General features: G+C 49.6%; 1 protein-coding gene across 2 annotated transcripts; it reads right to left on the reverse strand.

Annotated features, from left to right (window-relative positions):
• Window positions 1-5,867: 5,867 nt before the first annotated feature.
• On the reverse strand, window positions 5,868-6,854 carry LOC128972621 (transcription factor SOX-3-like). Of its 2 annotated transcripts, XM_054388695.1 has the most exons (2): window positions 6,731-6,824; window positions 5,868-6,697 (listed from the first exon to the last, which is right to left on the reverse strand). In XM_054388695.1, the coding sequence occupies exons 1-2, from the start codon at window positions 6,822-6,824 to the stop codon at window positions 5,868-5,870; spliced, it is 924 nt and encodes a 307-aa protein (XP_054244670.1). The 2 variants fall into 2 exon arrangements, with proteins under 2 accessions (XP_054244670.1, XP_054244671.1); XM_054388696.1 differs by having other exon boundaries at window positions 5,868-6,854.
• Window positions 6,855-11,727: the final 4,873 nt, after the last annotated feature.

An 11,727-nucleotide genomic window follows, 5' to 3' on the forward strand; every position in this document is an offset into this window, starting at 1 on the left:
ATCCACCACTATATTCTGTATTCTGTCTCTCCCCTTTGTGTCAAGGAGATGTATAGAATTTTTGAAATCAGCACACCAAGCTGTGAATGATGATGCATGAAATGAATAAGCTGAGTCTAGTACAAAGGGGAAATCCTGAAGGCTTGGTGCAATCACTGCTATGCTATTTCCTCTGGCCTGTATAGAAAAGGTGCATAATATTCTCCACGGAGACAAAGAGAAAGCTCACCAAGGCCAGAAGTCTCAATCAGAAGCCCCAGAAGAGATAAATTACAGAAGCTTACAAGTTTTTAACATTTCTTAATTTTGCTCTTATTGCTAGGCCCGTCCCTACTTATTCCTGACTCTTCAAGCTCTGGGCTGCTGTGTACGTGGAATATACACACAGCACTTTAGGGCTCTAAGAGGCTGGTTCACTTTGCATGTCTTTGGAAGCAGCACAGCTTATGCAGTACTTTATGTTTCACACTTCTCCCCATCAGCTGAGGTGAGTTTGCACCAATCCACCAGCATGTGAACTGTGATGGCCAAAGCATAGAAAAAGCTGTAGTAATTTCCGGAATATCAACTGAGCAAACAGCTCTGGGACAGTAGTGTTAAAACCCCACATCTGCCTCCCTATGTGAATGTGAATTAGAGACTTCACTTAGATTAGCACATGCATTTTTAAACCATACTAAACCATGCTTAGATTGATTTATCTTAATTTAATACATTAACAAATAAAAGTAGTCTGGCATAAATATTGTATAACTAAATTTAGCAACAATAAAGATGAGCATCCTGAGCATAATATTGACTTAAATAACATTTAAGTGGTACATATTTTTCTTGAAAGAAATCAGAGAGGAGGCATAAATACTCCTCTTTATGATTTACTTTGACAGTCCCCCTCTTCTCTTGCCCTCTCATACATGTGTTCACTCACATGCATTGCAACCTCCCCTGCTTCATTAAGTAGGTATAGGTCTCATTTTGGAAACTGGAAAACTGGACATAAAATGCATAAAGAGCTTCTGGAGATGTCTTTGGAGGAGACAAATCTGAAATCCCATTTACTTGATTAGCAAAGAAGGTGGCTATGAATGGTATTGACAAGCAAAGAATAATTAATTCCTCATCCAGATGAGATTTATGTTGTGAAATAAGTCACTGTGTTGCAATTATTATTGCATCTAGTGGCATCACTAAAGAGTCAAGACAGAGAAGCATATGGGAAACTGTTCTGCAAAACTAAATCTGCATTAACCACTAAATTACGCCATGCAAACAGGTCTGCAATAAGAGCTCTCCACGCCTTCCCTGAGAAATGGATTCAAACTTTATCTGCTTTCTCTTGAAGATTTTTGTGTTTTGTCACTCCAGTTTTACCATAGAAATAATTTGAATTTGGGCCACATACATTAACTGGACTTGACGACAATAAATCTAGGATTGATGTCTGGGTAAGTAGAAAAGAAATCATATCAAACTTCTTGCTTTTGCAGGCACTGGGAATAACAGCAACATTCTAGTCCTGAACATCACCTCACTTCACCTCTTTCACTGTATTCATTCCCATGAAATAATTCTTTTTTTTCCACTGTCATTTGAAGTTCATGTCATATCTTCCTGATGTTCCTGAAAGTATCTTTCTTAATCTTGTGTTTGATATAGGAAAGCACTTACTTATAAATGTTTTCATAAAGTGTTTATGGTAATCACATGAATTCTACTGAGCTTGGTATTTATTTCTTCTTATGGCAAAAAACCACATTTGAAATACAAAACCACATCATTTAAAATATATTCTTCAAATATCCACAGATTCCTCTGCTAATCATTACAACTTACTCCCCAACCAGCCTGTGTTGAAATTTTACTTTTAAAATATCTTCTTGTGCCACTTTTTGTTTAAATAAGTTAACTTACAGCTGTTTGGTACAGGAAGGAACCATGAAAGTGTAACCCAATCTTCTGGGTTTTAACAGACCAACAGCAGCACCAGGTGTGATCTTCCACTGTTCCTTTCAAAAAAGTGTTAATGCAAAAGCCTAAATATTGTCATTACAACTAAATGTTAACGTTATTAACCTCTCCACAGCCAGGTCTTTCTAAGGATAATCTATGCAGCTGCATCTATTCTAGATTTTCTAGAATAAGGCTGTAGTTGTTTTAACTGTGCAAACAGTGGCAAATTATTTTGCACCTACAACAACTCATCATTTCACTTATAGCTATATTTTGCAAAGTGCTGTGGATTTCTGGAGCTGAGGTTGCTGTGCAGATGTATCTATGACAGAGCAAATGTGTCTTGGACCTAATCATTAGTAACTCCACCTGCTCTCTGAGAATGTTGAAGGCTCAATTCTAATTCCTCTCACATAACCAGGACTACAAAATCCTGCCTGGGCGTTGCTCAGAAGGCATTTTAATATTGAGTGCATGTAGGACCTGTATCTATGTTCAGAATAAACTTCAAATTTAAGGATGAAGTTAAGTACAAATAAAACATACCTTCATGGGAACATGTTTCAGCATTTGTTCTTGAGGCAAATTAAAGTTGAGTCCAAGTAAAGGATGGAGCAGTGTTCTTTGAAATAAAAAGTTCTCTCAAGCAATGTCTCCCCTATGCTAAAGGCTCTCTAATGGAAATTGGAAGGACAAACTGTATCTCTCCCTGTACTTATATACAAGGCTTCATTGCTTTAGGCTTGCAATGGGTTTCTCCCCACAAAAAGTGGTGTGAGCCTGTTTACAACCCCTTCCACAAGCTCTGCCCACAAGCTGCCATCTTCAGGATAAAGTTCAACCCCAGAAGTTGAAAACTGGGTGGAGGACTTTGTCTATGCATCTCAAAATCAATACCTCACAAAAAAGCATTCACAAGACAAATCACTAAGATGAACTTTCAGACAGGACAAGGTAGTTTATATGGAGGCATCTCTCTGTGACCCCTCAGGGACTTGCTCACAGACTCCCCTTAGGCTTTAAAATACTACAACCCTTTGAAAAACAGTGTTTCTTCGCTTTCATGGCAGAGAATATACTTACAGAAAACTCAGATGAAGAGAACAGCTGCAATTCAACTCTGCAGATACCAAATACAATTCCAGTGCTGGGAGCAGCTCACCTGCTCAGAAACCTTCATTTTTGTAAGATAATCACTACACATCTGTCTGGGAAGGCTGAGGGAGACTTGTTTCAGGGAACAGGATCATCATGCTTCCCCTGCCAGAGCTGTTTAGGCACTACTTGCTCTGGAGAGCACTGGGAAGCAGTTTGTCCCCCCTCTGAAATGGGACCTGCTGCTGCCCTCACTGCGTAATTCCATGTACAGGAGCAACACCACTGATCTTATCACCTTCTCTCAGATCTCTGGGTTATGAGGCTGCTTTTCCTCAGAGTCTGTAGCAGGCACGCTCCTACCTGAAGTGTAGCAGCACAAACAGGAGACAGCAACGCCACAGGTTTGCCAGACTCCCCCAGAAAGGTTAAGGAGTGGAGTTGAGCTGCCGGCGTTAGAACACATCGGGTTTTCATTTGCGAAGTGATTACCTTCTGTTGTGGCACAACTGTTCCTAAGCAGAGGGGAGTGAGCGTGCTGCCAGGGGCTTGCCACCCGCACCAGAGGGTGGATGGCCGGGGGCCTTGTCTGTGCAGAAAGCAGCTTGTGTGGCATGGGGTCTCTCCCCGAGTTGAGGACCTGCTGCAGCTGCTCCCAGCACTGTCCCTTTCCCAGGCAGCTAGAAATCAGGCACCCCGCATCACAGAAGCCTCTCAGCGTGGTTTGCAGAACCTAGACTTTTCCTCTTGGAAGTAGAGAAAGGCCCTGACCGAGTCTGGCCGTGGATCTCAGAGGAAAATAAGACAGGAGCCACTGCCAGGGCGTCCGGGCTGCGGGTCCAGGAGGTAGCAGGCCCGGCCGGCGGGGAAAGGAGCCGGGCAGAGAGAAAAACAGCGGGAAGGAGAGTACAGCTCCCGGAGCCCCTGGCAGAGATCGGCCGCTGCAGGCAGACAGCGGCGGGGAGCGAAGTGCCCCCGAAGCCGCTCTTCATTAGGGACGAGCAGAGCAGGCCCCTTTACCAAGACCAAACCAAACAACAAAAGCTTAATCCCATCCCCTTTCTTTCTGTACTAACAGCTTGGAAGTAAACTACAAGCTAAGGCTGGAGTGGGGGGTCGCACTGCGAAATACACTGACCATCGGGAAGGGCGGCTATGGAGCAGACTTGGGTCCCTCCGGCCACTGCTCGAAGCCAGGAGCTGAGGCGCGGTTGGGGGATCGGCCAAGATCACGACTTGCACCCGCGACCAGCTTGGCCCCTGGCCCCGGGGTTCTGCGGCGGCTACAGCTCGAGGCTGTTCCGCAGCGCCTGCAGAAGTACGGCCAGGAATAGCGGAGACCCCTAGGGGGAAGAAAAAAAAAGGGAAAAAATAAAGGCAAAAGTTGTCCGGACTTAGAACACGGTGGTCAAACATATTGAACAGACTGAATTATTTATTTCCTCTGGGGACTCCTGTAGCCATTCATTTTTAATAGGCTCTAATTAAGAGTTCCCCAACGGGTTTTACTTTTGTAACTATTTCAGATGAGCTCGGGTTTCTAGGCAAATCCTCCAGAGAGAAAAAGACAGCAAACAAACAAAAAACCCCGAGGCTCAGACGTGTAATCCCCCATCCCTTCCCGCCGGCCGAGGGAAACCAGCCGGGTGGAGGCAACAAGTGGTCGGCAGCTCACAGAAGCCCCAGCAGCGTAGCGACGCTCCCCTGAGCCGCGTCCCGCTTTTCTTTAGATGAAAATAAACTGGAAGGAGCACTCCCCACCCCAGACAAAAAAAAAAAAAAAAAAAAAAAAAAAAAAAAAAAAAAAAAAAAAAAACAAAAAACAAACAAAACACAAACACCCACCAAACAAACAGCGCGGCGCGGCAGGCACAGATATCCAGCCGAAAAGCGATAGCAGCTCCCGGACTGAGGGGTCTGGCGGCAGCTACAGCGAGGATCCACGGAACGCAGCCCTCCGCGCCCGCTCCGCGCCGCCGCCGAGCCATCGACAGCGTGCCTGGCCCCGCACAAACCGCCCGGAGACCGACGACGTGCCCCATATAAAATTTATTGATCTCTCTTCGTTTGGAAGAAGGAAGCAAACAAGGACTAGGGAAAGGGAGGGGGAAGGAGTATTTCGGTGACTTTTAAGAAATCCGGTAAACAAAACTAAAACGTTTCTTAATCTGATATGTCAAAACATGGTTCACAGTAAAATTCACAAAACAATTTACATAAGTTTACAGCTTAAGAAAAATCAAGACACACAACTTACTATAAATAAAAAAACGCGTTTGCGACCCGCACAGCTCTCTCCCACCTCCCCCTTTTGTAAGGAACAAAACTTTCAAAACTCGTGAAAGCTACAGACTGTGAATAGAAACCAAGTGAGGCTCGGTACGGTGGGAAGAACAAAACACTTAAGAAATCACGATAACGTGAACGAGTTCAAAAACAAAAGCCCACCGGTCTTTTTATATATATATATATATCTATATCTGTTATTTCAACGCCAGAAATCGAACTGGAAGATGCAAGATATTTTAAAAACTTTTCACCTAATAAAACAGTGCTCAACCTAGCAGAAACCAGGAAAGAAGTAGCCGTGGTTTGAAAACTTCACAGCGGCTTCTAGGAGTTGTGCTCTATTAAAACAACAGCTTGCTGGAATACTTTTTTTACCAAAAAAAAGGGACACAACTAAGGGATTTCCTTTTTCAAATGTCTCCAAAGTTAGTATTGTCTGCTAAGCCGAGCAATACTGCCGTACGTCCCAGTGAAGTCAGGGAGCGCTGGTGGGGTTAGGGATTAAGATGGAGAGCCGTCCGGAGCAGCCAAGTTTATATGTGAGTTAGTGGTACGGTACCATTCACGCCAGTCCCGGCACTCTGGTAGTGCTGGTGGACGCTGTGTAACCTGCTGCCCTGCAGGGCGGAAGGGTCTGTGGCATCCCCCCCCGGGGGCAGGTACATGCTGATCATATCTCGCAGGTCTCCCAGGCAGGCCCTCTGCGAGTGAGAAGTGATGGCAGGAGGCGGCGAGCTGGGCTCCGATTTCACCACGGAGCCCATAGAGCCCAGGCTCATGGCCGTGGAGGGCTGCTGACCGTAGGCGGCGGGGGACATGCTGTAGGTGGAGGCGGCGTTCATGTAAGTCTGGGCCGTGGACATCATGGGGCTGTACTGCAGGCCCGTCATGTCGTAACGGTGCATCTGCTGCAGCTGGGGGCTGTTCATGCCCGGGTGCTGGCTGTAGCCCAGCTGGTCTTGCATCAGTGAGTAAGCCCCGTTGGTCCAGCCGTTCATGTGAGCGTACGTGTCAATCCTCTGCCCCACCCCAACGGGGCTGCTCACCGCGTTGCCCCCGCCTGGGGCCAGTAAATTGCCTGGCAATGAGTATTTGTCCTTCTTCAACAAAGTCTTGGTCTTCCTTCGGGGCCGGTATTTGTAATCCGGATACTCCTTCATGTGCACGGCCCGCAGTCGCTTGGCCTCGTCGATGAAGGGCCGCTTTTCGGCGTCGCTCAGCAACTTCCAGTCGGCCCCGAGGCGCTTGCTGATCTCGGAGTTGTGCATCTTGGGGTTCTCCTGTGCCATCTTCCGACGCTGGCCGCGCGACCACACCATGAAGGCGTTCATGGGGCGCTTTACCCGGTCCTGGTCCGATCCGGCTCCCGCTCCGTTGCTGGCTCCACCGCCGCTACTGCTTTTGCCATTGCTTCCCGGAACGGGATTGCCCCCGGCACTACCCGGCGTGGGCTGCGGCGTCTTGATCTCAGTCTCCAGCATGCTATACATAGCTGGAGCCGGTAAGAGGTGCGCCAGGGTAGCGGGCAGGCGAGCACCAGATTACAGAGAACAAGTTAACAACAATTAAAAGAAAAACAAAACAAAACCAAAACAAAACCTGCCTGAGCAGCTGCCGCTGCGGGAGAAGGAAGTTTTTCCGGCAGGCGGAGGCGCGGTTCCCCGAGAAGGTGATGAAGGAGGTGTAGGTGCAGTTGCAGCGCCTGCAGAGCGTTTCCCGCGGGCAGCACCAAGCGAAGCGCAAACAGTCCCGGGGGTGTTTGATTGACGGGCTATAAATGAGCGGGCAGCAGCCAATCAGCGAGTGGTTCCCGACAGCCCCGACGCCGGTAACTGACCAGCGACGGGGGCGGGGGAAGCCGAAAAGTTTGCGTTTGGGGGTTGCTGGTGCCGGACCCTCCCCTCTGGCGCGTCCCCGAGTTTTGCACCTGCCCCCATCTCCGGGCTGGCGGCCTGAGAGGCGGGGATGGGGCAGAGGCCAGTGGGGCAGCTGTAGCAGCCCGTCGCGCTGCGGGAAGAGAAGCGGGCTCGGGAGTAAGGCGGGCTGGGGCTGCCCTCCGGGGAAGCGGGGAGGAAGAACGGGTCAGAGCGCTGCGTTGCGAGCCGGAGCCGAGCGTTTATCTGGCACAGAGAGATTTGGGGCTCCTAGGTGATTGCGCAGCCCTGTTTCAAGCCCGGAGAAACTGCCTGAAGATAGAGCGAGCCCATGGTGCACAGACACCATCCCGGAGCGGATGAAATGGATGGGGACGGAGCGAACTCTTCTACTTCCGAACTCTCTGCAGGGAAAGAAGCCGCATGAGCCTGCCGGGGCCGGGTACGGCCGCTGGCCACTCCGTCTCGGTGGGAGAGGGGCTGCCGCGCGGCTGCCCTTCGGGGCAGCCGGTGGTGCGGTTGCGAACGGGGCTGGGCTCGCTGCCGGTAGGGCGCTCCAGGCTGTCCCTACCTGCGCCCACCCTATTGCTACTGGAACTTTTTCACTCAGCTGCCCAAAGAGAGTGGGGGGAGGTGATGGCGCTTGCTACCCCAACCCCTCCCCCCCCCCCCCACGTTTCATGGCAACAACAAAGTTCCCTTCGTGTGAAAGAAAACTTCGGTGGAGACTGTGTGAGTGGAGCAGAGCTCACTGAAGCTGTCAATCATGGGCTCTCCTTTCCGTCCCTCTCCTCCCCTTCCCTTCCATCTTTCCTGCCTTCCTTCTTCCTCCCTTCCTTCCTTGCCCGGGCGCATGGACAGGATTGGCATCTCCTTGAGTGCACCGCAGGCATCGAGATACCCAGCCTGCCTTGCTCTGCACCGCGGGGCCGGGGCGGGGGGAGACTGGCGCGCTGCTCTGTCCCTGCTCTTCCTTGTCCTCCTCGTGCGCTCCGCTCCAGCTCCATCTGGGGAAGCTGGACGGTCCTCCCGGCCGGGGTACACTGGGGGACTAGAGACAAACTGAGCCTGGAGTCTTGGAGCCGCGCTGGGAGGGCGGCGGTGCAGGAGGAGGTGGGCAGCGCCGTCGGTTCCGTCGCTGCAGATTTGAGCAAACTGCTCCGGAGCGCAGTGGAAGGTCGAGGGACTTGAAGTAGAGACTTCTCTGGACATCATGTCCCGTACCGGGAGGCCCGGCAGGGAGGGACGCTATCGGTGCAGCTTCCCCGGCTCGGCAGCCGTTCGTGCTGCCCTAGGAGAAGACGATGGGGACAATGGCGTTAATCGGTACAGGGGCAGAAGATACCTTCAAGGCAGGGCTCCAGGCTGAACATGGAGGCACAGCCCAAGCCAGTAGAGCCCGCCCCAAGACCGCTGTATCAGGGAGGGGGGAGCCGGGCCGTGAAGGCTTCAGCAGGGCGTAGGACGGCACCGCGTAGCCCCGCGGTCGCGGTAGCCAAACGAGCTGGTATTACGGTAGGATATTTATTAGAGTGGATCTGAGCACTCCTGTGATTCAGCAGTTTAAGATGTCACCCGTTTTGTAGGGTTTTCTTTTGGCAAAATCATCTGTTGGACGAAATTGAAGGGAAATTAAATCTCACTTGAGACAAACTGGGATGTAGATAGCATTTTATCTGTTGGTACTCGGTTTGCTGCTGGTGTGCTCTTGAGTGAAGTCAAAATTTTGCAGCCCGAAAGGATAGGGGAACAGCTGAAGCTGTTGTGTCAAACTGCATCACACTAAAAAGCACAATTCGGCCGTAGTTCGGTCTTAACTTTTGCAGCATTACTGGAAAATCTTCAGACACCTCAAGCCAGACTGGGCTGGAAAGTGAACTGATGTATGTCCTGACAATTCTTTGAAAATTCTTTGTATAAACGTGTGTAGGAGGAGGTGAACGCACTTCCAAACAGCGAAAAATTAGGTGGTACACAGAGCACATGCTGAAAGCCCCGCGAACTGTGTTTCCTTTGACATTTAAATAAATATTACAGCCTTACTTTGTCCTTCAGTTTGTCATTGTGCTGCCTGATACCCCAGTTATGTATTTTTTCCCTCAAAGGCCACACTATTTGTAATTTTAAGTTCCCTGTTATTTCAAAGAAAAGCATTTTTCTTGAAACATCGCTGATATAGATGAACTGAACCTGACTGAATGAAAAAGTAAATATAGATTCGTGTATTTCCGCACAGCATAGGTTCTTATAATGATTCCACTGTTCAGAGTTTTCATCCCCCACATCTTCTGAGGAATACTTTAAAAATCTGTCTGATTTCTCTTTCCGGAAGAAAGGGTGAGCAAGACCACGCTGCTCCAAGCCTTCTGCCCCGGCATTAGTAACGGGTGGACATAGGAAACTCGATAGGATTTCTAAAGAGATTTCAGCACCCGAAAAGAGAGCTGGCAGAGTCCGTCCTTGTGGCAGTGCTTTACCCTGAAGCCACATTGCCCTGCCCGGCGGGTGAGCCCTCTGCCTGAGAGCAGCCCGGCAGGCGGACGCCGTGCAGCGGGGCTCGCCAGGGCAGGCTGAGGCGCTGCGGCAGCTCACAGATCTCCACCATCTTCAGATTTAGGGTGGCTCCTCCCCAACGCACCTGCTACCGGGAGCTCCGACAGCGACCGGAGCTGCGGCTCGGGAAGGGGCCGCGGGTGCCGTGCGAGGGAGAAGAGTGAGGCAAAGCTTGGGACAGGGAAGGCAGGCTCGGAGCTACGGCCAGTGCTCGTACCCCACCGCTCCCAATAATACAAACGGGACCGGAGAGAAAAAGCAGTTCCTTCTTACCCCCCGTGCTCTGAAACCCACGGATCGGCGGCGTGAGAGAGATAAGGGAGCGAGGCAAGCTCAGCTGTGCCTGCTGCTGCTCCCTAAAGTTACCTACGAAATGCTTTAAAAAGTCTTATCACACCACCCTTTGGTGGCCACAAACGATTCAAGCTTTCACCTGCTTCTTGGTATTGCCCATCCTGGGAAAGTGGATGGAGCTGCTGTAAAGTAGGGAAAGGGCAGGAGGAGCCAGCCAGAGCAATAAGTGGAGCAGAGGAGGGGGGGGCGGGGGGGCCTCAAGCCCGTACCCATTTTCTTAAATTAATTCCTAGGCGGTGGCCGGGACTAGAGTTGAAGCTGTCCTGGACCGAAGAGCCCGTGTGTCCGGTAGGAGTCGGGGAACGCTTGGAGTCGTGTAAATACAGTTGTCAAAGCAGAGAAGCCCACCTTTACTTTCTCCTTTCTCTCTCTCCACCCCCCCCCCCCCCCCCCTTTTTTTTTTTTTTTCTTCTGCTTTTGGGGACGAATGAGTGTGAAGCGAAATCAGAATTTTACAGAACAACCTAAGCTGAACGCAAGAGAAACGCTATGGTTAAAAAGGCACATTTGAAAGGGACAGTGCTTCTTCCATAACCAGCGCTTAATACGCATCAGCCATTAATATATGTTAATTGCAGCTCCAGCAGAGTTTGGGGGAATCTTGGAACTGAGTCAGGGAAGATCGCTGGCTTTTAAAGAATAACGCTATGCACCAAACCGGCCCCTTTTAATCCTATTATTAAAACATCCCCCCTGGCGCTTTGCCTAACTCCCGACCGAGCTCAGCAAGAGCTTGTTCTCAAGACCTGCCCAGCCAAGGGAGCTGAACGCCCCTTTCGTTTGGACTCTGCTGATCCTCACTAGGATGATCCTCTGAAAATACCCAGGCTTTTAGCGATGCTTAAGATAAATGTTCACGTGCTTTTGTTTCATCCCTGGTTTAAGGCTCGAATCCAAGTCTTTCCAGAGAAGTTTCCAGCATGATAACGTGCCTGTTAAATGAATCATTGCATCCTCGTTTTGGAGCCCAAGGTTATTATGAGACTTTTTTATTCCCTATTTTGTTCTGACAAACGAGCTCCAACTCCTTTCCGTGACTTCTCCAGTACCTCACCGCGTGGATATGGATGTTGCACTGGAGACTACAGTTGTCTCTGCTTCTCTCTCATGTATATGGGAAAGCAAGGGATACTTTTGATGACATCATTAAACCTAACAATATTTAAGAACAAAAATCGTAAGTGCGTAGGTAAAACCCTGGCAGCGTTGTCGGAGTACAGATCAATTCCGTTGAATTGAGCCTCCCAGTGCATTCAAGGCGATAGTGGTGAATATTTGGTTTAATCACTTTTTTCCCCCAGCTGAACTTTTACTTGGCTTCTGACAATAGCGTGCTGCAAACAGACCTCTCAGAGTGCCCACTGAATAGACCCTTTTCGAGCACAGATTGTTTCCACCGCTACAAAAAACAACCGGTAGCCCGATTCTTAATTGGGTTGTTTCTAGCCCTCGTTCAGGTGTTCGGGAGGAATTTGTTTATTAGCCTTTGACAAACAGCTCCTCCTGGCAATCGCCTCATGGGGTTGGCTTCAGCGGGAGCGGAAAGATGAGGGGGCTGGGGGGTGGTATTGTTAATAGGGACTCTCTCCATCTCCAAGTTACCAATTACCAG

The sequence above is a fragment of the Indicator indicator genome, chromosome 17 (assembly GCF_027791375.1).
Source record: "Indicator indicator isolate 239-I01 chromosome 17, UM_Iind_1.1, whole genome shotgun sequence".
Taxonomy (NCBI): Eukaryota; Metazoa; Chordata; class Aves; order Piciformes; family Indicatoridae; genus Indicator; species Indicator indicator.